The sequence below is a fragment of the Paramormyrops kingsleyae genome, chromosome 8 (assembly GCF_048594095.1).
Source record: "Paramormyrops kingsleyae isolate MSU_618 chromosome 8, PKINGS_0.4, whole genome shotgun sequence".
NCBI lineage: Eukaryota > Metazoa > Chordata > Actinopteri > Osteoglossiformes > Mormyridae > Paramormyrops > Paramormyrops kingsleyae.
The window spans coordinates 2,254,854-2,281,411 of record NC_132804.1 but is presented as its reverse complement, the minus strand read 5'-3'; the positions used below and the strand labels follow the sequence as shown (position 1 = coordinate 2,281,411).

The 26,558-nt window shown below is 50.0% G+C and overlaps 1 protein-coding gene across 2 annotated transcripts in view; it reads right to left on the bottom strand.

Annotated features, from left to right (window-relative positions):
• Positions 1-22,371, bottom strand: part of slc25a26 (solute carrier family 25 member 26) — a 30,782-nt gene extending 8,411 nt beyond the window's left edge. The window contains exons 1-5 of one of the 2 annotated variants that reach the window (XM_023793959.2): positions 22,199-22,371; positions 16,937-17,093; positions 16,455-16,564; positions 9,426-9,530; positions 9,230-9,277 (exon numbers count right to left, since the gene is read on the bottom strand). In XM_023793959.2, the coding sequence (XP_023649727.2) occupies positions 9,230-9,277; positions 9,426-9,530; positions 16,455-16,564; positions 16,937-17,093; positions 22,199-22,369 (591 nt within the window). In that variant the 5' untranslated portion in view covers positions 22,370-22,371. The remainder of the gene's footprint in view (positions 1-9,229; positions 9,278-9,425; positions 9,531-16,454; positions 16,565-16,936; positions 17,094-22,198) is intronic. The other variant, XM_023793960.2, reaches the window with a different exon arrangement.
• Positions 22,372-26,558: the final 4,187 nt, after the last annotated feature.

Here is a 26,558-nt window from a genome sequence, read left to right as displayed (position 1 = left end):
ACCAAGCCTGCCTCTTTCAGAGCAGAGGGAACAAGCAGAGCCGGAAAATAGCAGCTTATCACGAGTATTACACATCAACGGTTTGAAAATGTCCAACTTCTCTGAGTTGTTGTGAAAGAGGTCCTGGCAGGCCTTATGGGGCCGACACTGATTTATGATCGAGATGACGGTGCCGGCGGAGACAGATGGAATTTATGCTGTTGTACGTGTCAGACACTTGCTCCCTCAGAGCCGGAGGCTGTCTCCATTCTGCAGGCCGTGACAGGGCAAGAATAGACAGAGAGGAGCCCCGGAGGAGCCCCGGAGGAGCGAGGCATTGTGGCCGTACGGGGGCCTGAGGAGAAAACGCCCAGCGAAGGCTCCACATGGACTCTGAACTACAGACAGAGCCTGAGGAGAACAGGCAGAGAGGAGTTCAGGAGGAGCTAATGAAGCGGGGCAGGTGGAAGGGGGGCCAAGGAGAGAGAGTGGCCAGTGCGGGGCTCCAAACGGACTCTGAACTACTCTGAGACTTTGGAGGGGAGGGGAGGGGAGGGGTGGGGTGGGGGTCACTTACACAGATCCATGCTGACAGTCTGACTTACGCACCCCACCTGGTACATTGATGCCTGGAAAAAGGCCAAAGTGAGGATGGGCGTGGCAAGGACCCCCCCCCCCCCGCATCAGGTAAAGTGCACGCTGGTACAGAAGGGCTCCCCCTGCTGCTGGGGGGCGGAATCTCCAGGCAACTGCCTGCTGTTCACTGGGGTAAATCCAAAGGCTGCGTCCCCAACTGTCAGCTGGCTTACAGACAAGCCACCTGCGCTGGGATCTAAGCTGGTCCCTGACCCATTTCGGTTTGTGGCGTCGGTGCTCATTCAGTGCCGACACAGTCCCCTTATCGCTGATCTTCCAGGACAGAGAGAAAGAGAGGGGGGGGGCTTGTCTTAACCTATTTAACAATCCCAATTCATCATATTGGCCCATCCCTGAGAGGACAGTTTATCGAAGCACTATAAAATGAATTAAGCTATTATGCAGAGCGCTGGGAGACTGCACGGCACAGCGCATTGTTCAAATGTTTATACAACCCTCTGACATAATCAGACAAACCGCTCTGATTAGTTAGGGTTACACTCACATGGGGGGGGGGGGGGTTAGGCTACGTATTAGGACAGCATTTCAGTCCCATGACACGCTTCTAGCCAGAACAGACCATTAACAATTACAGGCATCATCAGGAAGGATCCTGACTGTCACTGCACAATTGACATGCTTCCCTTAAAAGTGCACCATTCATCCAGTGATACAGCCTCCAATCATAACTTATTTTTTTCTTCTTTATTGCTGTAACTAATCTTCAGGGGGGGGTGTGACTCCGCAGTGGGGGGGGGGGGGCAAGGACTGGTAAGAATATTTAGCTATTGTTTACGTAGCTGGTTAAAAAACCACACACCCATACATCTATCAGTGACTCTGAAGCCAAGACCACAAACTGGGGGTGTGGAAAAACACCCCCCCCCTCCTGGCTACGTAAGAGACGTGCATTTCAGATGACTGCAGCGATACCCATCCAACGCTCCCGAGAGGAGACGTCACATGACCGACCACGTCAGGCCTGGGAAGTATTATATCATTCAGAAATAACCTCAGCAGAGAGAGATGTGGCCCCCTGGTGGGGGGAGAGAGAGAGAGAGATGAGGGGCCCCCGCCTGAGAGAGATAGAGGTGAGGGGCCCCCACCTGAGAGAGAGATGGGGGCCCCGATGGGGGGAGAGAGAGAGAGATGAGGGGCCCCTGCCAGGAAGAGAGAGAGATAGGGCCCCCCGGTGGGGGGAGAGAGAGAGGTAAGGGGCCCCCGCCTGAGAGAGATAGAGGTGAGGGGCCCCCGCCTGAGAGAGAGATGGGGGCCCCAATGGGGGGAGAGAGAGAGAGATGAGGGGCCCCTGCCAGGAAGAGAGAGAGATAGGACCCCCCGCCTGAGAGAGATAGAGGTGAGGGGCCCCCGCCTGAGAGAGAGATGGGGGCCCCGATGGGGGGAGAGAGAGAGAGATGAGGGGCCCCTGCCAGGAAGAGAGAGAGATAGGGCCCCCCGCCTGAGAGAGATAGAGGTGAGGGCCCCCCGCCTGAGAGAGAGATGGGGGCCCCGATGGGGGGAGAGAGAGAAAGATGAAGGGCCCCTGCCAGGAAGAGAGAGAGATAGGACCCCCCATCTGAGAAAGAGAGATGGGGGCCCCGGTGGGGGGAGAGAGATCCATCAGGCTAACAGATGGGGGGGGGGGGGGGGGAGAGAGGGAAGGAGAGAGACCCACATGCCACAGGAATCCTGGGACACTCAGAACATGGCAGGAGAGCATTGAATCCCCCAGCAATAGGATCACATCACAAGAAATGTGTAAGTAACTGTCCCTGAAGGTGCCCTTTGGGTCCACATCACTGCTGAGTGGGAAACGCTCGGCGTGGGGCAGGTGGGTGTCCCGCTTCACCCTGAGAGTGTGATGTGGGCCGCACTCTGTGTGAACAGGCTCATCACCTGCACCTCTAAACGTGTGAAATGGTAGCTCCACATTGACAAATGCAGGGTGAATAAAGGGGGTGTTGAACAGGAAGCAGATGTCTGATCACAGGTCCCTGCTGAAGGAGGAGGAGGCTCGCGGGGTGGGGGTGGGGGTGGGGGGGGGGGGTATGGCGGTGACGAGGAGGAAGCTATGAACAGCTATGCTGCCTGCTGCCTAGGAGGGGCGTTAAAGTCATCCTTAATATTAACTCTTCTTAATAGTTTCCCATGGCTAACTGTTGCACACACCCCATAAACTGCAAGCTTCCTGGGGGGCGCGGGGGGGATATCAGACCTAAAATCTGCTCTGCATTTCTCCCCAGTGACGCCCTGGGGACACAGTCCTGTTAGCGGTGGTTTATAACACCTGCCACACACATGCACTCTGCAACCGGGGGGGGGGTTGGGGGGGTGAGTATCACGTCAGGGCGGTGGTGGGTGCGACACATGACCACTCTGAGGAAACCCACCTGCCACTCTCCAAACAGCGAGGCAGTGGGTCTGTTTAGGCAAGCGGGGCCCCTGGGGGCCATGAGCTTTGGCAGGAGCCAGCAGAATTTTATACAAAATAGGACCTGTTCTGGGGAATTTCGCTGTGGCACCGATCCAAGGCTGCGGTTTCTACGATCCGCGTGACGCCATTTGTGTCCCGCGTGTGGATAGGCTGAAGCTGAACGCTGTGTTAAGTACAAACGCTTCCCACAGGGGAGACAGACCCCCCACCCATCATACTTCAGGTGTCAGAGCATCAGCAGAAGTACCAAAATGATCTACCTGACTCAGGTAAAAAAAAAAAATACAAATATTTGCACATAAGCCCTAAAATACATTAAACACAGGAATGTCAGAAACAAACAGCCCTGAGGTGCAGACATCAAACCCCAGGCCAAAGCCCTAAGGTGCACACATCAAAGCCCTGAGGTGCAGACATCAAACCCCGGGCCAAAGCCCTGATGCGCAGACATCAAACCCCAGGCCAAAGCCCTGATGCGCAGACATCATCAAACCCCGGACCAAAGCCCTGATGCGCAGACATCAAACCCCGGGCCAAAGCCCTGCTGCGCAGACATCAAACCCCGGGCCAAAGCCCTGATGCACAGACATGCACATGTCTACAAATGTACCTCAGAGACAATCGGGACAATTTTGCACAATTGAAACCATGTTTATTGTTTAAAATCAGTAATCCTGGGGAAAAAAACAACAATGGCAACAACAATAATGTGTAGCTCAGCAGCCCAAGTCTTTCAATCACGGGCCTCTGCAGAATAGTCACATCTGTGGGCCCTGGACCCCCAGCTAATGGGGGACTAGGCAGCAGGGGGGGGAGCAGGCTGTGGGGGAGGCAGCTAACGGAGGCGGTACGCAATGTCTAATTAGAGGTTAACCTCAGTGTGATTTAGTGTCGTGCGCACTTTCATAAGGCTTCCCCAAACATCCCCTTTACAACTGTGGGCTCGTGGGCGAGGCGGCTGGGGTGATTGGAACTGATGAGTAACAAGGGGCTGAGATAATGAGTGACCCAGCATTGCAGCTCTTCTCAGTCACCCTGCACAGCCCCCAGTCACGCCAGGAAGAATGTAATCGTTATTAAAAACTGTTACATTTACACATTTCACCGCCAATCATGATGCTCAACATTGTCCATAAGATATTAAATTCGTGCCAATATGATAGTTAACATGCAAGTCCTACAAAATGTTACATTGAATTTTTATGCACTTCTATTTCTTTCAATTTGGTTTAATTTTAGCCCCGACTGGACGTCACTGGAAATCCCTGCATAGGGAAATCCCCGTCATGGAACGCCTGGGCTGACTCCTCTACACGGACAGCACACCGCCTCTGAGCTTCAGCATGAAGAGCTGCTTTTTGGGCACTGATCATAAATCATCACTAGCAGCTGATGACTTATAACAGTAGTTCACTAGGGGTGATACGCAGCAAGAAAGTCACACATCAGCCGGTCGTGTTCAACTCTGGTCCAAAGCAGCGCTGTAATGAAAATGCTGTCTTATTCAGCAGAGGACATTCAAAAATGTCAGTGCACCTTTCAGGCAGCAGCCGGCGTCCTTGTGGTCCCCCTGCACCAAATCAGACACTGTACTCCACTGTATTCCATGTAATCCATTATCCTCTGCAATGTGGCTGTTCTTGATCATTTGCTGCACTCTGAGGCTTTTCTCAAGTGCAGTATATTTATCTCGTGCAGTAATTAATGTGCAATATTCCTCCTATACTTTTACACTGAGTACTGTTATCTCTATATGTTACTTTTTTGCAAGCCTGAAGGCAAACCCCCCCCCCCCCCGCTGTGGCTGCACTTTCCCCTCTCTCCCCTGAACACGCTAACCCAGGTAGCCCCTTGAAGCCAGCAAATGAGACCTTTTCAGGACAAGGCTCCAGCTGAAATGCAGCCATAATGGGTCAGTGAGGTGCAGTGGTGTGTCTGTGCTGCTGAAAGGTGAGACTGCAAGGACGCCATATCGATGACATCAGCACCATCTCAGGCAGGCTGCACGCGGACACTTACCACTTTACGATTTTAATGACAGATCATACAGCCAAACAGCACAAAGAAGAGGCCTTTTAGTTCAACAAATGAGGGCCTATCTATTTTAATGAATACACAGAAGAAATTGTGTACATCACTGTCATTTATCACTCCGACAATTTGTTTTTCCTATGAAAAGATACTAAGGAGATTGATGTAGGAAGTGAGTCCAATAGAAACAAATTGATTGCAGAGCCTTCAATCGATGGTGAGGATGTTAGGATATCGTCACCCGAGGCCCGCGTGGGGGTGTCCTGCGTGCGTCCGCGCTCTAACACTGCGGAGGCGTCACGCGGCGTTACTGGGCCCGCGTGGGGGTGTCCTGCGTGCGTCCGCGCTCTAACACTGCGGAGGCGTCACGCGGCGTTACTGGGCCCGCGTGGGGGTGTCCTGCGTGCGTCCGCGCTCTAACACTGCGGAGGCGTCACGCGGCGTTACTGGGCCCGCGTGGGGGTGTCCTGCGTGCGTCCGCGCTCTAACACTGCGGAGGCGTCACGCGGCGTTACTGGGCCCGCGTGGGGGTGTCCTGCGTGCGTCCGCGGTCTAACACTGCGGAGGCGTCACGCGGCGTTACTGGGCCCGCGTGGGGGTGTCCTGCGTGCGTCCGCGCTGTAACACTGCGGAGGCGTCACGCGGCGTTACTGGGCCCGCGTGGGGGTGTCCTGCGTGCGTCCGCGCTGTAACACTGCGGAGGCGTCACGCGGCGTTACTGGGCCCGCGTGGGGGTGTCCTGCGTGCGTCCGCGCTGTAACACTGCGGAGGCGTCACGCGGCGTTACTGGGCCCGCGTGGGGGTGTCCTGCGTGCGTCCGCGGTCTAACACTGCGGAGGCGTCACGCGGCGTTACTGGGCCCGCGTGGGGGTGTCCTGCGTGCGTCCGCGGTCTAACACTGCGGAGGCGTCACGCGGCGTTACTGGGCCCGCGTGGGGGTGTCCTGCGTGCGTCCGCGCTCTAACACTACGGAGGCGTCACGCGGCGTTACTGGGCCCGCGTGGGGGTGTCCTGCGTGCGTCCGCGCTCTAACACTACGGAGGCGTCACGCGGCGTTACTGGGCCCGCGTGGGGGTGTCCTGCGTGCGTCCGCGGTCTAACACTGCGGAGGCGTCACGCGGCGTTACTGGGCCCGCGTGGGGGTGTCCTGCGTGCGTCTGCGCTCTATTGCTCCAGACACATGTATTTAAAACACAGATATTTTTAAAAAAACACAAGCCTTTAATATATCACGGTGCTTGCTGTGCATTTGGCAGGCCATTAGTCGTGCGTGTGCAGGGAGCCAGTTTCCTGCACAAAACCTATAAATCATGTGTATTTGTGCTTGTCAGTCCAACATTTGACAGGTTTGTAAGAGGGAGGGGCTGCCGCAGGGCATCATGGGACTGCCACTGGAGAACCGTCAAGGCGGCAGCCTGCCCTTCACAGGGCGTAGGGCGTGGCAGGTGGCAGAACAGTCGCATTGGGGGCCATCATGGTGACAACAGAGTCTTATTAGCCATATAACCGGCTCTAATAGCGGCATCTCCACGAAAACCATGTTTAAACCATTTTGTTTTCATTGCTGGAATTTCCCCATCTGAAAACAATACTACATTATTTCCATAGTGAGATAACCATGAGAACTTTTGGCAAACACTGTTTGAGGTTGTGTCTGCTTCTAATGGTCTGTGCCAGCATGACTCAAGGAAAATGCACGTAAAGTTGTTAGAATTTTAAGGACATTCCGCCCTCTAGTGGCAGCAATAGTAGTACATCTCGGTAAATGCGTATAAATTTGGGTTGCAATGGAAACAGAAATAAAGTTTTGTTCGGTTTCCTCATGTTTGTGTCTGTGTGAGCGCACTGCATGTCCTCATGTTTGTGTCTGTGTGAGCGCACTGCATGTCCTCATGTTTGTGTCTGTGTGAGCGCAATGCATGTCCTCATGTTTCTGTCTGTGTGAGTGTACTGCATGTCCTCATGTTTGTGTCTGTGTGAGCGCACTGCATGTCTTCATGTTTGTGTCTGTGTGAGTGCACTGCATGTCCTCATGTTTGTGTCTGTGTGAGCGCACTGCATGTCCTCATGTTTGTGTCTGTGTGAGCGCACTGCATGTCCTCATGTTTGTGTCTGTGTGAGCGCACTGCATGTCCTCATGTTTGTGTCTGTGTGAGCGCACTGCATGTCCTCATGTTTGTGTCTGTGTGAGCGCACTGCATGTCCTCATGTTTGTGTCTGTGTGAGCGCACTGCATGTCCTCATGTTTGTGTCTGTGTGAGCGCACTGCATGTCCTCATGTTTGTGTCTGTGTGAGCGCACTGCATGTCCTCATGTTTGTGTCTGTGTGAGCGCAATGCATGTCCTCATGTTTCTGTCTGTGTGAGCGTACTGCATGTCCTCATGTTTGTGTCTGTGTGAGCGCACTGCATGTCCTCATGTTTGTGTCTGTGTGAGCGCACTGCATGTCCTCATGTTTGTGTCTGTGTGAGCGCACTGCATGTCCTCATGTTTGTGTCTGTGTGAGCGCACTGCATGTCTTCATGTTTGTGTCTGTGTGAGTGCACTGCATGTCCTCATGTTTCTGTCTGTGTGAGCGCACTGCATGTCTTCATGTTTGTGTCTGTGTGAGCGCACTGCATGTCTTCATGTTTGTGTCTGTGTGAGTGCACTGCATGTCCTCATGTTTGTGTCTGTGTGAGCGCACTGCATGTCCTCATGTTTGTGTCTGTGTGAGCGCACTGCATGTCCTCATGTTTGTGTCTGTGTGAGTGCACTGCATGTCCTCATGTTTGTGTCTGTGTGAGTGCACTGCATGTCCTCATGTTTGTGTCTGTGTGAGTGCACTGCATGTCCTCATGTTTGTGTCTGTGTGAGCACACTGCATGCCCTCATGTGTGTGTTTCTGTGTGTGTGTGTGTGTGTGTGTGTGTGTGCACTGCATGCCCTCATATGTTTGTGGGTGCGTGTGTGTGTGTGTATGTGTGTGCACTGCATGCCCTCATATGTTTGTGGGTGCGTGTGTGTGTGTGTATGTGTGTGCACTGCATGCCCTCATACGTGTGTAGGTGCATGTGTGCTTTATGTGGGTTCCTCAAAGGAAAAGAAGAGTGGAGCCCCCTCCCTGAGCCATGAACACACACCCTTTCTGCTCTGTAGTCTGGACCTCCAGTGAATTTAAACATCTTTGCTCTGATTCCTGCATGCTGCCCCCCGCCACCAAACACCAGGTCACAGGAAACCTTTCCTCTCATTCTCCCCCCGCCCACCCTGTGAGTGATGGTCACCAGGCACGCGTCTCATCATGCAGGCCTATTTTCCTGGGTCTGTCTCCCCCAAAGCTGGGCCGTCTCATCAGAAATCACTGCTGAAGGATCTTTAATGAATGTACATAACAGAAAGGACCCCAATTAAAGGGCAGAACACAGCAGTGGCATTTAGGGTAAACAAAGTTATTTCGACAGGGTCGCATCCCGGCATCAGATAGCGTCCAGAAAATGAATTACCTTCCTGACACATGTCAAAACCAATAGCAAAGAGGATGCGGAGAACCCCCAGATCCGCCCCCCACACTGTTAGTATGCGGGGAGGCTGCTCACACACTTCCAAATGTATTCATTTATTCTGAACCCCTTGGAGAAATCAGAGAGGCCTGTTGTCCCCTTCCCTCCCGCTGTCCAGATGGGATTTGCGTGAATAACATCTGTTTAGTGAGGCGGAAAATAAGTACAGGATAGCATGACGGTGAGAGACTATACCACGAAAAGCCGGGGGTCACCTTCCAGTCCCGTGTCCCCCCTGGTTCTAATGCCCCCCACCAGCCTGGCCCGCCGTGGCTTTAAGTGGAAACGGACAAAATCCGTAAGTGGATTTCTGATGCCCCGGGCAGAAATCATCAGGGTCCACGCGACATCCGGGGGGGGGCACAATTAATCAGAGCATGAGGCTAAGTGCGCCGGCATAGGGGGACAGTTCCCAGGAATTGCCCTGGATTTCGGCGGAAACGTGTCCTGCTGGGGTGGGGCAGATGGCCCCCCCACAGCGGAGGACGACTGACGGCCCGAGAGAGATATCACCGTGGCGAAGAGTCTCATAAGGCTGACAAAGGGCATCCATTTGCAGGAGGGAGGGGGGGGCAGACACAGAGGTGAGTGGGAAGCGGGGGCCTACCTCTCTGAGCACGGTGCTCCCGTAGCCTCGGTACAAGCCCCAGAAGCCCTGGGAGGGGGGGGGAGGGAGAGAGGAAGGTCTGAGGTGAACAAGCTTCTCTTGCAGTCAGGCGCCCGCCGGACGAATGGCTTTTTAATGTGCCTGGGGCCATGCTGGGATGTGTCCCCCACCCCCCTGAGTCAGGATAAGACGCTACCTCCTGGCGTAGAGTCCGCAGCAGCACCTGCAGCGTGCCGGAGGACGGGCCTGCCTGTGCTCGCTGCTTCACCACCTCTGTGGGCACGCGGATCAAGCAGGCCACCTGCAGGATGACAGGGGAAGTGTCAGGGCCAGAGGCGAGAGCGAGAGACGAGAGCAAAGAGACGAGAGCGAAAGACGAGAGCGAGAGATGAGTGTGAAAGACGAGAGCGAGAGCGAGAGACGAGAGCAAAGAGACGAGAGCGAGAGACGAGAATGAGAGAAGAGAGCGAGAGATGAGTGTGAAAGACGAGAGCGAGAGATGAGTGTGAAAGACGAGAGCGAGAGGCAAGAGCGAGAGACGAGAGCAAAGAGACGAGAGCGAGAGATGAGTGTAAAAGACGAGAGCGAGAGTGTGAAAGACGAGAGCGAGAGATGAGTGTGAAAGACGAGAGTGAGAGACGAGAATGAGAGAAGAAAGTGAGAGACGAGAGAGAGAGACGAGGGCGAGAGACGAGAGTGAGAGAAGAAAGTGAGAGACGAGAGCAGAGAGACGAGAGCGAGAGACGAGTGTGAAAGATGAGAGTGAGAGACGAAGGCGAGAGACGAGAGCAGAGAGCCGCTTGCCCAGCATCTCAGTCTGCCTCTAAGCAAGGGGTTCAGTTTAATATTGTTTCCAGGAGGTGAAATCCAAGTATCATCATAACAAGACCTCTGTTCAGTTTAAGTGAGATTTTCATGCAGATCCAGCTATTAGAGCAGCTTATCCAGAGGATGATTTATTTAATAAGCCTTTGCCGTGTCGCTGGAGTACATGCCATCGTAATGCCCCCCCAGAGTCATCATACTGCCACCTTACAGAGGACAGGAAGCTCTAGCCAAAACCCAACTAAAATATTCCAGGTAGAAAATGTAAATTCCTGTCCGCAGGAAAGTCGGAAATGTGAGAGATGTACTTTCAGGTGCCATGGGAGGCCGGCCTTGATCCAATGCTTCACTGTGTGAATCTTGGAGCAGAGAATTAGACCTGTGGAGATGGGGGAGGGGTCTACGTTTGAATTATTCCCCCTTTTACTTTCCTACTGTGAAGTAAAGTTGGCAGACTGGTGAGACCTCAATTGCTACAGGATCCGAGTTTGGGCTGGAGGGGGGGCAGGTTATCCCACGCAGGTGCAGTGGGGGCTAACATTACCAGCTTTAGCACGGTACACACAGGAGCAGGCCCCCGCCTCCACGTACCAGACATTCTGACACTCATTTGTGCTACAAAGATGAATGACCTTCGTGCTGCACTCACCATTTCCTCGACATGAAAGTTATTTTCTTTCTACTATTCCCCAATTTATCATGCCCTGATCATTCAGCGCATTACGAGCACGCAGGAGATACCAGTCCGAGCATGGTAAGGGAACCAGACTGCCAGGTGAACATCTCCTGTCCCCAGTCTGGGCTGGCACATGGTCCTGGTCGCCCAGCAGAGCGGTGCGGTGGTTCGGTCACCCGGTACTGATCCAGAGAGACTCCCCGTGCTGCTCGGAAATAAGCCCCATGCCTGTTTCTGGGCCTGAATCAGCGCTGTGGTGAAACCCGACACTCAGAGCTGGTGTCCCGCTCCCCGACGGAGTGACATCCTGACAGACTCGTACCTTAAGTAATCCGTGTCTTTATCTGCAAGCGCGAATGTGAGTCCAAGCAGGTAACTAATTACCCACCACACACAGATGATAATATGGCTATTAATCACTCCACCTAAAGGAAGAGGGAAAGGTTACTGTCTCTGCTCATCTGTGCCTCACACCCCCAACATCCTGCCAACACCTCCCCTCCAAAAGAAATTAAAAATGCCAAAGACAGCCACACGCTACAGCAACACACCAACAAACATGCATTGTCCACTGCTGAAGTTTGACATTAATATTGATGGCATCTCACACCTGGGAAAAGCCTTGTGTTCTCGAGGGTGCCCCCCCCCACTGCCATACAGTCCCATTAAGGCCCCCCCCCCGGTGGCAGAGCAGAAACACAGAATAGAGAAACGTCTTCTGCTGGCCCATCCATCTCAGTCAACAGCCCCCCATCGAGGAAGGACAGAGCCATAGCAGGTGACCCCCCCCCCCCACCCTGCCCCGCCCCGCCCCGCCAACGCAGTGTCCCACGTGCACCACCCCACCCCATCAACGCAGTGTCTGCATGGCACACAGCCTGAGAATGGTCCTCATTTCATGCACCGGTAGGACCGCCAATCACGTGACTGGGAAGGACGCCTTTAAACCAAATCAGACAGCTTGGGCCATTTAAGGCCATTTAACACTGACACGTAAAGCATCTGTATGACTTTATAAGGTACAAACTGTAAGAGCCCCTAACGTGAGGGGTCAGTCCTCAGCTAAGTAGTATATCCAGGCCTGTATGAAAAATGTTGGGCATTTTATAAGACGACACAGTGTGTTGGAAAAGATAACAATGCAAAAATTAAGAGATCCACAACAGGAGAGATGGTCTCAAGCGTTACAACAATGGACATTCCTCTGGGGAGCTTGTAGCCCAGAAAAACAGACGACAGAAAGTTTGGAAGGAATGTCCAGTCTGTCCAGCACTGGCTTGACATCACTTAATAATAATAGTAATATTCTTACATGTTATCAACACTGCCCTAACTGCAACTACACAAGTCACAGAACACAATGCTTTTCATCATCCTTACTGTACGCACAATAGCTAAAGGTTGTCTTGGCCAAAGCTTTTAAATGATAAAGAGAGCAGCACAGCCTAATTTGCACAAACATTGTGTCCATCTCTTACGATCACAGCTTGGCGTTTCCACGGGGCAGCCGCCGAACAGAGCCACCCGGTGCCCAGTTCCTTCAGCCCACGGTACAAAAGCATGTGCCAAGACTGCCACCTAGTGGTCTGCTCTTCGTTGCATTGCCATCCTCCCAACATCAAACGCCATCCCTTTTTTTTTAAATCATTAACTCCCTGTAGGCGTCGTTAACACTTATGACACAATCGCGGTAAACTGGAAATGTTCCATTTTCCCTCAAGTAATCCTCCAAAGAGCTGGAGTTACAGTCTGAAAAGTGAAAATTGGATGCGGGCCTGAATAACTAATTTCATTCGGACTGTGGTCAGAGCTCTGGTGAGCTACAATGGCCCATAAAAAGTAAACGCAGCAGTAAAAATAAACTACCAATGTAATCTTATGGGAGTTACGACTGTCGAGAGAGACACTGGATGGGAAGAAGGTATTACAGAGTCAGACTGAGAAGGGGAACTTCTGTTGTAGCCTAAGTGCCACTTGTAGATACATCACTCAATGTATGAATGGGGGAAATGCAGTGGGGGCTGCAGGCGCTCCGGAGAGGAGAGCTAACCCCGACTCTCACAGCCCGGTATGAATGGGGGAAATGCAGTGGGGGCTGCAGGCGCTCCGGAGAGGAGAGCTAACCCCGACTCTCACAGCCCGGTATGAATGGGGGAAATGCAGTGGGGGCTGCAGGCGCTCCGGAGAGGAGAGCTAACCCCGACTCTCACAGCCCGGTATGAATGGGGGAAATGCAGTGGGGGCTGCAGGCGCTCCGGAGAGGAGAGCTAACCCCGACCCTCACAGCCCGGTATGAATGGGGGAAATGCAGTGGGGGCTGCAGGCGCTTCGGAGAGGAGAGCTAACCCCGACCCTCACAGCCCGGTATGAATGGGGGAAATGCAGTGGGAGCTGCAGGCGCTTCGGAGAGGAGAGCTAACCCCGACCCTCACAGCCCGGTATGAATGGGGGAAATGCAGTGGGGGCTGCAGACGCTTCGGAGAGGAGAGCTAACCCCGACCCTCACAGCCCGGCCTCCGGTCGCACCACGGATGCACTGGCAGCGTCTTTCGCTTTCCCTCCACCATCCGTCTTCATTTACGGCCAATTTGGAAGGTTGGCGTTAATTAGGGTTCGCTTCAGATGCCAGTGTGAGCCCATTTCCAGCCTCATCTCCATAGATCCTAATGACGGTGCTTTAATTTCCGGCCCGGAGCACGCTGGCCCGCACCCAGTAAGGACACGGAAAGACTAAGAAATTATGGCTAAAGCAGAGCACTGCTTCTCCCAGCGCTGTCCCACCCTCCGGCAACCTGTCACTGCCACCTCCACCTGCTGGCCACACCTCGTCTGAGAAGTCCTCACAGAGGGCACACGCCTTGCCCCAAATCGCCGCATCACCCGAGACCACACCCATACAGAAGTCACTATGCCCATCGCCAGTGTTCCTTAAAAGGGGCATTGCTGCCTTAGAGAGGGTTCAGTGCGGGCTACAAGAATGATTCCTGGTCTTAGAGGAATGTCATACGAGGAAAGGTTAGCTGAGCTGAATCTGTTTAGCCTCGAGCAAAGGAGACTAAGGGGGGACATGATCCAGGTATATAAGATTCTAGCAAGTCTGGATGCTGTTCAACCAAGTAGTTACTTCAATATAAATTTCTTATGTTCTTATTCCGTCTAGTAAACCAGGAAGTCACAAAATCCTTCAGGTTCTTAAAGAAACACAATAATACACACCCAGCCTGAAATATGAGCTAATTATTTATCACCCAGAACAGAGCGCTGGTGTGGATGTAGGTCCGTTTTTAGGACATATATTCCTGTACAGCTCCATCCCTGGCTTTTTAACCCCGAGTTAAACGTTAACAAACGCAATAATTCAGCACGGTAAAAACGCTTATGGCGCACATGACCTCCGCCGTGCCTGATCCCGCGGTCGCTCCCGGCAACCGTGGCCCCATCCCGGGCTGATACGCGTACGGGCGTTCTTGTCAGGACGACGAAAACCTCCTAAATTGAACCATTTGTGCAGATGCTGGCCCTTCAGCACAAACAGCAATGGGCTCTCAGAACGGGGAGTGGGGCACGTCGATAGATCGGGGGTGGGGGGGGGGGGGGCAGTCCTCCTTAGTGTCTCGCAATAAATCACAGTCAGCGTCACCTTGTGGGTGAGGCACGGATTATTTGCCGCGCCAACTTAAGTGTCTGCCAGTTGCCCTCCCTTGTCATGTCACTGCATTTTCCAGTAAACCCTGAGAGAGACGCCATTTGGAAATGCAAGAAAACTGTTCCTTCAGCTTGACAAATGAGCTTTCAGAGCAAACGTCAGGCAGACGGCAATGAAGATAAATCTGAGATAATGGCTGAATAGCAACCTTGGTGTGGCTGACGGCCACGATCAGCGCGTCCACACGTTACCGGGTCGCATTTGCAACACAATGGGCCTCACTGTGGACTCGTCTGAAATGGGAGACATGCGGAGATAATGGAGACAACAGGAGAAAGGGGCGGGTCAGCAGCCGACCAATGACAGAAGCTCACGGGCGGAGTCTGGGACGGGTGGTCCTTGAACCCAGAGCAGCAACCAGCACTCCACTGACAGGACTGTATGTGATTAGAATAGAGACCCCCCTCCCATTTAATTCCCACATCTAGCGAGAAACAAATGCAAATCTGCAAATGCAATGTAACGCAGACCCTCAAAGGGACGTCTGTATATACACAGACCACAGCGAAATGAAAACAGGGCCAGGAAATAACTGTATGTGGAGAATTCGTCGAGCCCTATAAAGGTCATTCATCTTCACAGCGTCACGGGCCCGATGGGATTGGGCGGGGCTGAAAACGACTCTCTCGTCGTATCCGTGAGGAGGGCGGCGTACCGGATCGCGTCCGGATCTGGCTGCCCCAGCCTGAGACCTGGCCCTGAGCGGGGAGCAGGAGACCCGATTAACTTTACCACCGTGCTCTCCCCAAGCGGGACGTCACAAACAGCTTCAACGGCAAAACAAGGGATAGGAGGAGAGGAATCCCATTATAGACTGATGGAAAAGAGCTGATTTGTATTCGCCGCCGGGTGGAAGATAGGCAGAGATGGATTGTGGGCCCTGTCTCTGCGTGTAATCTCCTCCCTGCCAGTTGGCCGGGACGAACACCCACCTTGCGCTCAGACTCAATTTCCCGTCAATTTCAGGACGGGGCGGGGGAAAGGGCGTGCTTATTGGAAGCCGAGCTGAGCGATTTCATGACCCTCCAAAACCGTCAAACCAAGTGGCGCCGCAGAAAGACCAGCCGGCCGTACGGTGAGAAGAATGGCCGCCATCCAAGGAGGAGGAGGAGGACACAGCAGCCAGACTCAAACTCTGCAAGGCGCGTGAGGTCTTGGGCTGCAGCGGAGCTTTCCGGCACAGAAGTCACAGGGATTACCGGCATACTTCAGATGGCAACGTCTAAACCTTACAGACGACAGCCTTACAGGTCTGCAGGAAAAACCAGGCAGGACATTAAACTTTGAGAGAAGCAGAATGGCCAGTATTTACAGCTGGGCAACAAGTAAAAGTTAGCGATGGCTGATTTGGGTCTGGAAGGCTGCATCCTGCATTCAGCCTCCTAGCCTCAGGCTGCCCTGGGAGTGGGGCTGGGGGCAGCTGGGGGCAGGGTGGGGGCAGGGTGATACACATTTAAAGATACTGGGCCAGATACCTTAAACGTGCGTGTTTTGGGTAACGTCTAGAGAGGAACCGCAGACAGCAGGCCTAGGATGCATTAGGGCTTATCGGGAGGGAAAAGTGAGCCGTTTTAAAGCCAAATCCTCAGGCTAAATTGAGAGAGTCTGGGGTCTTGCTGAGGAAACAGCTAAGTCAATAGGCAGTAATGAGATCTTATTCACCCAGCTGATGGGGGATATTTTCAGATGGCGGGGTCTCCGACTCACCCAACCAGACTCAAAATCCCGAGCCAAACCCGCTGAGCCTTTTGCTTATTTATCTGTGAAATCTTTGGGAATTATGTAAACAGATGTATCGTTTGTATCATTTTGGGGGGGAGGGGCAGAGAGCGACAGAGAGAGGGAGGGGCAGCTGGACGTACGATTTCTCCCAAGGATGCGGCTAGCATGTGGGGGGGGGGGCAGAGAGAGACAGAGAGAGGGAGGGGCGGCGGGACGTACGATTTCTCCCAAGGATGCAGCTAGCATGTGGGGGGGGGCAGAGAGAGACAGAGAGAGGGAGGGGCAGCTGGACGTACGATTTCTCCCAAGGATGCAGCTAGCATGTGTGTGGCGGCCGCTGCATGTGGGGGCCCACATGCCCCAAGCAGGGATTTGGTGGCTTCGTAGGTGACGAAGAACGCAGAGGCTGAAAACCAAGCAGAACCAAACCACTCAGGACCAATTAGTCAAAGCGAAGGCATTAATAACTTTGTCGGGGGCTTAAAACAGGCCGAGGAATCCATCAAATTCAGGGCGCCCCGCCTGCGGGCTCGGGACAGGACACCGGAGCATAGATTCACAGCCACCATGAGATACGATAATCTGCTTTGTTATAACAGAATTACAAAAGTATCCAAATTTAACAGAACATCATAATAATTTCATTCAGGTCACTGACAGTGCTAATCTAGGACAGGGCATAGCACACTGTCTTAGGATCTATCCATAATACGACTGCAAGCTTTCCTCCTCGTCTTGCTCTATAAAGGCTAACGCTCGCGTGGGTACGAGGACTCACCGTTGGGGAAAGATCCAACCGCGGCTGAGGGCACCCCGGCGTAGATGCCACGCAAACCTCCCGCCCTGGCAAAGCCCTGCGGGCTCTGAAGCCGGGTCTTGATGGTGTCCAGCGGGAAGAGGGTGAGGTCTACGCACATGCCCGCGATGCCCCCAGCCTGCCAGACAAAGGGAACCGTACGTGGCACTGGGTGAGACTAGTGGGCATGTTCATTCACACTCACACAGCAGAGCACAACAGAAATTACAGAGGAACAGATAATCATACACAATCAACCCCCACTTATCCAAAAGGGAACAACTGCTCTCTGATGGTTCATATCTGAAACACAATCCTTCCCACCACCCAAGTCAGAGAACAGCATACAGCCCTAAAGCAGGTTCAGCATTACCCACTGTTATTTAACAATCACACTATCAGTCCCGGCCTGTCCTACGTCACCTTACGATCACGCTATCAGTCCCGGCCTATCCTACGTCACCTTACGATCACGCTATCAGTCCCGGCCTGTCCTACTTCACCTTACGATCACGCTATCAGTCCCGGCCTGTCCTACTTCACCTTACGATCACGCTATCAGTCCCGGCCTATCCTACGTCACCTTACGATCACGCTATCAGTCCCGGCAGATCCTACGTCACCTTACGATCACGCTATCAGTCCCGGCCTATCCTACGTCACCTTACGATCACGCTATCAGTCCCGGCCTGTCCTACTTCACCTTACGATCACGCTATCAGTCCCGGCCTGTCCTACTTCACCTTACGATCACGCTATCAGTCCCGGCCTATCCTACGTCACCTTACGATCACGCTATCAGTCCCGGCAGATCCTACGTCACCTTACGATCACGCTATCAGTCCCGGCCTATCCTACGTCACCTTACGATCACGCTATCAGTCCCGGCCTATCCTACGTCACCTTACGATCACGCTATCAGTCCCGGCCTATCCTACTTCACCTTACGATCACGCTATCAGTCCCGGCCTGTCCTACTTCACCTTACGATCACGCTATCAGTCCCGGCCTATCCTACTTCACCTTACGATCACGCTATCAGTCCCGGCCTGTCCTACTTCACCTTACGATCACGCTATCAGTCCCGGCCTATCCTACGTCACCTTACGATCACGCTATCAGTCCCGGCAGATCCTACGTCACCTTACGATCACGCTATCAGTCCCGGCCTATCCTACGTCACCTTACGATCACGCTATCAGTCCCGGCCTGTCCTACTTCACCTTACGATCACGCTATCAGTCCCGGCCTGTCCTACTTCACCTTACGATCACGCTATCAGTCCCGGCCTATCCTACGTCACCTTACGATCACGCTATCAGTCCCGGCAGATCCTACGTCACCTTACGATCACGCTATCAGTCCCGGCCTATCCTACGTCACCTTACGATCACGCTATCAGTCCCGGCCTATCCTACGTCACCTTACGATCACGCTATCAGTCCCGGCCTATCCTACTTCACCTTACGATCACGCTATCAGTCCCGGCCTGTCCTACTTCACCTTACGATCACGCTATCAGTCCCGGCCTATCCTACTTCACCTTACGATCACGCTATCAGTCCCGGCCTATCCTACTTCACCTTACGATCACGCTATCAGTCCCGGCCTATCCTACTTCACCTTACGATCACGCTATCAGTCCCGGCCTGTCCTACGTCACCTTACGATCACGCTATCAGTCCCGGCCTGTCCTACTTCACCTTACGATCACGCTATCAGTCCTGGCCTGTCCTACTTCACCTTACGATCATGCTATCAGTCCCGGCCTGTCCTACTTCACCATACCATCACGCTATCAGTCCCGGCCTGTCCTACTTCACCTTACGATCACGCTATCAGTCCTGGCCTATCCTACGTCACCTTACGATCACGCTATCAGTCCCGGCCTGTCCTACTTCACCTTACCATCACGCTATCAGTCCTGGCCTGTCCTACTTCACCTTACGATCACGCTATCAGTCCTGGCCTATCCTACGTCACCTTACGATCACGCTATCAGTCCCGGCCTGTCCTACTTCACCTTACCATCACGCTATCAGTCCTGGCCTATCCTACGTCACCTTACGATCACGCTATCAGTCCCGGCCTGTCCTACTTCACCTTACCATCACGCTATCAGTCCTGGCCTATCCTACTTCACCTTACGATCACGCTATCAGTCCCGGCCTATCCTACGTCACCTTACGATCACGCTATCAGTCCCGGCCTATCCTACGTCACCTTACGATCACGCTATCAGTCCCGGCCTATCCTACGTCACCTTACGATCACGCTATCAGTCCCGGCCTGTCCTACTTCACCTTACCATCACGCTATCAGTCCTGGCCTATCCTACTTCACCTTACGATCACGCTATCAGTCCCGGCCTATCCTACGTCAGCTTACGATCACGCTATCAGTCCCGGCCTGTCCTACTTCACCTTACCATCACGCTATCAGTCCTGGCCTATCCTACGTCACCTTACGATCACGCTATCAGTCCCGGCCTATCCTACTTCACCTTACCATCACGCTATCAGTCCTGGCCTATATTCGGGGGCCGGAATTGGAGTTAAAAATATTCAGAATTCCCACCACACCGTTAATGTCCTTTAAAGAAGAATTTCACTAAACACTCTTTACAAGGTTTTGAAGAAATCACATACAAACCATCTAATAACTACCTGTTCCTACATGAGGATAACTTCTTTGTGGTCCCGTTACGTTTGGTTTTAAAATGCGTCTTTAATGATCGGATCACAAGTGGACAGTGTTAAATACAAGTGTAAACTACCAACAAGACGCACTGTTGTAGGATCACTCAAACCACTCATCGAGGTGGTCTGGGACGCATTTGACTACAGGTCTTCTGTAGTTTAAACGCGAATGTGTCTTGGTTAATCCCCCACAAGGAATTCACAATAACAGTGCAGTAACGAAATCTGAACACAAGTGGTGAGCTGGACACGGACACCCTGGAGACGTGTGACAGGCGCTGGTGCAAACAGCGATGTGTCTCAGCTGTCTACTTGTAATCCGATCGCCCAAGACGCATTTTAAAACCAATTGTAAAGATGGCCTTTATTACCAATAATCCTGTCGAGATTTTAAAATAAAAATATACATATAAACTATTGCAACAGGGGTATTTTGGATTCAATAGAGTTTTAAATAAATAGCTTTGTTTAATCTCTAGCTTATTTTTTTTTTGCCGGTTTTCATGAATAACAATCTTGATACCAAGAATCCTGAGGGAGACGGTCGAATTTCCGGGGGTCACGGAACTTCTCTGACAGGCTCAGTACAAATGCTGGTCACACTTTACTTGGCGGGGCACAAATACTTAACAGCAATAGTAATAACTCACTACTCAAGTACAAATTATGAACATGAACAAATATAGTTTCTACGTACTTGAGATAAAAGATGCGTTACGACTCATTAATGGTGAACAAACATGAGATCAGTATTCAACTTACTTAAGTTACTTGTGTTATTCATGACTTGTTCCTTCAGTACTTTGCAGATGTTTACAGAGGTAATAGATATTATAACATATAGTAACTGCTTGGGATTTTCTTTCCAAGGAGCACTTGTGCCCCTAAATTAAATTTATAAGCACAGACAAAAATTTGAGAGTACTGTCAGTTCTGTTTTTTAAGCTTAAAACGTAATGCATCATTATAATGAGCGGCTGTTATGTACAATCTCACATACAATCTAGTGGAATGGAAAGGTTAAGCAGGACAGACAAAACTGATAAGAAACTACATTTTTATTTTCGTATTTTGGATTTCTTTTGATGATTTATCTTATTCACATTACAATCCATACTGTAATTAAGTCCAACTGGCTTGGCCAAGCTTTGTACGTGTAGTATATGTAACCGGTTTAGCTGTTGTGTGAATTTTCTATCGATCACTCTGACGCCACGTCCTGACAGCAAATTAACAAATTCAAAATAAACAGATTTTGTGTCATTGCACACATTAAACAAAAATAACCCAGTTCCACACATGTATATGAGCAAATTAAAAAGTACGGTATATTCGCCAAATCAGCATATATACGTGCCGCTGTGTGGTAAAAGGCACAACTGCCCAGTTAACACTAAAAGCGCCCCTTTCCCACACCAATGACCAGCAAACTCTTTTAACCCCCAAGCGAGACGCACTTCGGGGTTTGCAGCCCTTTCGTTAGCCATCAGGAGCTGTAATGAGCCAGCAGCGAAACTAACAGCCTGAACCGAAAAGCCGTGATGTTCCTACGAGTGGTGATTTCATGTTCGTCAAAGTTTACGTTATTTAACAACAAATCAACTCAGGTGAAACAAAAAACCGTACGTTTTCACGGCTGGCAACTCTGACACTCACGCTTTCAGACTAACGCGAGCAATCTTACGGAAATTATAATATTCCATTATAAACCTAAAATGAGCTACATCAAAAGCGTCGGGGTATTTTGCAAATCCTACAGACTATTGACGAGGTAATAAAACTCTTACATATATGTAAATCCGTGTGTATGTGTTTGCAGACTTGTCTCGAATTGCAGACTTGTCTCGAATTGAAAATCTCGCATTAATAAACAAATACGAGATTAGTATCTAACGTGTTATTCGTGACTTGTTCCTTCAGTAGTTGACAAAGGTTTGTAGAATTTACCCATATAGTAACAAAGTAACCATCACATATAGTAATGCCTAAGATAAATCATGCGTCACGGCTCATTAATTATTAATTAACATGCAATCAGTATGTAGCTGAGACTTAGTTTGTGGTATATTAATATACAAGTAATAGTATAAAACTATTATTAGTGCCCCATCACGTAAAGTGTTACCCAAATATGTATGTGAACACTATCCCAGCCACTATGCTTGCAACAATTTGAATGTTTAGGAAACCTGTTTGATAGGGTAACCCATTAACCTACAACGCGGTGTCCCCTTGAGAAGTGACATGATTTGCAAAGCGTAATCTCTGTAAAAGGTGAAATTATTTGAAATATATTAACGCCATTTTTAATTGAACAATTTCTGCTTTTTTCCCAAATGAACCATACTGTGTCACTGAAAAACCTCTCTGGCTATCTAACTCGTGATTTGATATGGAGCTTTAAAAATAAATCGTACAGAGGACCACTGTCAATAACTGCTGGTTTATAAACATTTATGCAAAGTTACTCAAATACATACACATGGGATACAATGCTGATAAACATACATTCACACAAATAAACTACTAACGAAAGGAAAATTACCACGAGCGAAGCAGTAAATTCTCTTCTTTCCATGGTATTAACGGGAATTACACTTTGATTCGCATTCAGCCTCGCATTATCCATGACTTTTGCCTGTCTCTGGCTGCCTACCGAAGGCAAACCGTGTGCTTCAAGGACGCCGCCATGTTGTCGGTACGGTCGCTTCCGCATGACACGAGGTCACATGTTCCAAGACGTCCAATCGAGTGAAAGATAATTCATACAGTGAGAACCGCTGGTCAGTGGTATGCATGGTTGTGCGTAGTGTCTGATCACCGCGTAAGGGGGGCATATACACTACTAGAATAATGCATTCGTATAAATGTAGATTAATTAAGAACCCAACACAGCAAGGTATCGTTATTTCCTTCGCGTTCCCCATCTTTCAGTTTATTGTCACCTGGGTGTTTGGGCACTACATCCAGACAGTGTGGCATTTTCTCCCTGTTAATCGCCTCTTGCATCGGCATACCCAGCTCCTTTTTTTTTATATGTGCTTAGGGAGGTGGGATGTAGCTTTTTCATCCATCCATGCCTCCGCGTGTTGACGTTTTATATTGGAAACGAGCACACTGTTCGACGCTCCAGGTCAAGCCTGCACCTTGATGACACAGCTCCCTGAGGTATCCCCCCGGGGCCGCTGAAGGGGGTGGCTTCTGTCCTCTTGTACAACCCCCTTTCCAAAAAAGTTTGGACGCTATGTAGTATGTAAATAAATCAGAATGTAATGATTTGCAAATAATTTAAACCCATATTTAATTGAAAGTAGAGCAAAACAACATTTAAAAATTGTATTGTTGTATGACAAATATATGCTCTATTTGAATTTGATGCAGCAACACGTTTCAAAAAAGTTCAGACGGGCAACAAAAGACTGGAAAAGTTTAGTAACACTAAGACAAAATACCTGGCTGAATATCTCACAACTATTTGGGTTAATTGGCAAAAGGCCAGTAAGATGACTGGATATAAAAAGAGGCTCCCAGAGAGGAAGAATCTCTGTGCAGTGAAGATGGTGAGAGGTCCACCTCTCTGTGCAGTGAAGATGGGGAGAGGTTCACCGCTCTGTGCAGTGAAGATGGGGAGAGGTTCACCGCTCTGTGCAGTGAAGATGGGGAGAGGTCCACCTCTCTGTGCAGTGAAGATGGGGATTGGTTCACCGCTCTGTGCAGTGAAGATGGGGAGAGGTCCACCTCTCTGTGAAAGACTGCATGGGCAAATGCAACAATTTAAGAATAATGTTCCTCAATGTAGTACTGCAAATAATTTGGGAATTTTATCATCTATGGTACATCATATTTGGAGAATCCAGAGAAATCTCTGTGTGCAAGGGACAAGGCTGAAAAATGAAATCGGATAGCTGTGATCTTTAGGTCCTCCGGCAGCACTGCATTAAAACAGACATGATTCTATAGTGGAAATCACTGCATGGGCTCATAACAACCACTCTCTGTGAATACAGTTCATCACTGCAGCCACAAACGCAGGAGGAAACTCTAACATGCAATGAAGAAACTATATCTAAACATGATCCTGAAACACCACTGACTTCTCTGGGCCTGAGCTCATCTAAGATGGACTGAGGGAAAAAGGAAAACTGTCCTGTCCTGACGAATCATAATTTCAGATTCTTTTTGGAAATCATGGACGCTGCATCCTCCAGGCTAAAGAGGAGAGGGACCATCCATCTTGTTATCAGCAGACAGTTCCAAAGCCAGCATGATGGTATGGGGGTGTGTTAGTCCCCATAGCTTGGGTAGCTGGCACATCTGGGAAGGCACCATTAATGCTGAATCATATATACAGGTTTGGGGCCACATGTGCTGCCATCCAGACAACGTCTCTTCCAGGGAATGTGTATTTAATCAGGACAATGCCAGAGTCCAGCTGCTAGAGTGACCTGCCTGGAATCCCACCTGTCACCCATTGAAAACATTTGGCGCATCATGAAACCAAAAATATGACAAAGGTGACCCCAAACTGCTGAGTAGATAAAATCCTGTAACTTCAGACAAAGATGGAACAACATTTCACTTTGAATACTCCAGCAACTTGTCTCCTCAGTCCCCAAACGTTAGAGAGAGAGAGGTAAGGAGCATGCGCTGATTACAGCGTGTTGCCGCACGCACCATCCGACAAACCGCCTCAGGGATGAGAAGCCGGGTGCAGCCGTATGGCGTAATGATACCTCAGCACCACACGAGTCCGAATGGAATGGAACAGTCTGGGGTTTTTCTGGTGTCTGGAGTGCCAATTGTCAGAAATGTTTACAGTGTTGTTAAAAGAATAGGTGATGCCACACAGTCAAAATCGAATTGAGCATATATTTGTCAGAAAACAACATTTCTAAGTTTCAGCATTTCATATGTTGTCTTTGTTCTATTTTCTATTACGGTGTAAATTAATTGTAAATCATTTCATTCTGTTTTTATTTACATTTTACACAGCATTCCACCTTTTTTGGAAATGGGGTGTACGTGACGTGCAGGGAGCAGGGATGTGTCTGCTTTCTGGTCATGCTACGTGATGTGCAGGGAGCAGGGATGTGTCTGCTTTCCGGTCATGCTACGTGACGTGCAGGGAGCAGGGATGTGTCTGCTTTCCGGTCATGCTAGGTGATGTGCAGGGAGCAGGGATGTGTCTGCTTTACGGTCATGCTACGTGACGTGCAGGGAGCAGGGATGTGTCTGCTTTCCGGTCATGCTACGTGATGTGCAGGGAGCAGGGATGTGTCTGCTTTACGGTCATGCTACGTGACGTGCAGGGAGCAGGGATGTGTCTGCTTTCCGGTCATGCTACGTGATGTGCAGGGAGCAGGGATGTGTCTGCTTTCCGGTCATGCTCTGAATCTCTCCAGTCCTTTGAGTCATGTTGGGAAAACATACTGTATGGTTTATGCGCAAATGCCATGCATCCCTCCATCAAAGTCTAACATGCAGAAATAAAATCTCAGTTCTCACTAAATGTTAGTAAAATTGGTATATCTGTTGGTGTTCTGTCACCTGAACAACCAGGAAATTACTTCTTGGTAGTCACTGAGCTCTGAAGTGTAGACAAAGTATTTTTTTTTGAAGATTCAAATGAAGGCATCTTCAGTCTCATAGAGCACAACTCCGATTCTGACAGTTCTTATGTCTCCTCTTCAAGCATTCTGTGAAATACTAGCAAATAGTTCATGTAAATCAAGCAATCAATTCAACAAGACACATTGCACTGCATTTGATTTCTAGTAGGCATTTAAGAGACAAGTGTGCTCACCTTTTTGACTGTGCTAGAATACAAATATCTTTTATTTTGTTGCCGAGGTATACGTGACAAAATTCTTTACATTAATAAGTATAGGTAAATTTGTGACATTAATTAAGCTGACTCCACCCCCCCCCCCCCTTGAAGGTCATAGTGCTGATAAGATAGCTGTTCATTCACTATGAACACAGTCTTTCCTGGGTCAGTCAATTTGCACTGGATTGATTTCATTTTATGGCCAGGATTGATTTGTGTCACTGTGGAACAGTGGTGTTTGAATTCAGTCTAATCAATGAATGGAGTGTGTAATCTATCATTCTGTCATACCCTGTTCTTTCCTGTGTCATTTTTTTGCTAGTCTCAGACACGTGAATTCCTTCACATTTTACACTCCCTGGTTTTATTTTAGCCTGAGAAAATCATTCTCTATATGCAGTTCATTTTATAAAACTGTATGCAGTTCGAGAAAATTATTCTCTACATGCAGTTCATTTTATAAAACTGTATGCGGTTTGTTAGGATGGAGTCGATTACATTCCCCATTAATCAAATGTTTGTTTTTTTATGCAAATTTACACCCATCACAATTGAAGGATTACACAGCAGGTGTCCGTAATAAAACTCTACTTTTTCCATTTCCTTGATGTTTTTTTACCCAGTGGAAAACAAAAACTGGTGTTTTTTTCACTGCTGCAAAAAGCTTGATAAATCCATCCCACATGTGAGTTAATCAGAATTTCACCAAAACTACTTCAGTACACTTTTCTGTACTGTCGGTTCTAAATGACTGCACATTAATCTTTTTCTAAAATGTATCTATTTTGTGAAATAAATTCACAGCCGCCGAATTTGTGGTTTGGAAAATAGATGAGTCTGTGAAATTATAATTAGAGCCACAAAGATAGTCTGAGTGTTTTTCTAATATCATTTATAACCTTTCTGCCAACTTTGACTGCATCACTGAAAGTTACATAAATGCATCATGTGCATTGTAAAATATCCCCAGGTTTGGTCCATTCATTCACTGGTCTAACTGGGTGGACAGTGATTTAATTGTGACAGTCATTGTGTTGAGCAGTGATGTCACCAATGGGCTCTTGAGTGAGGTCCTGGA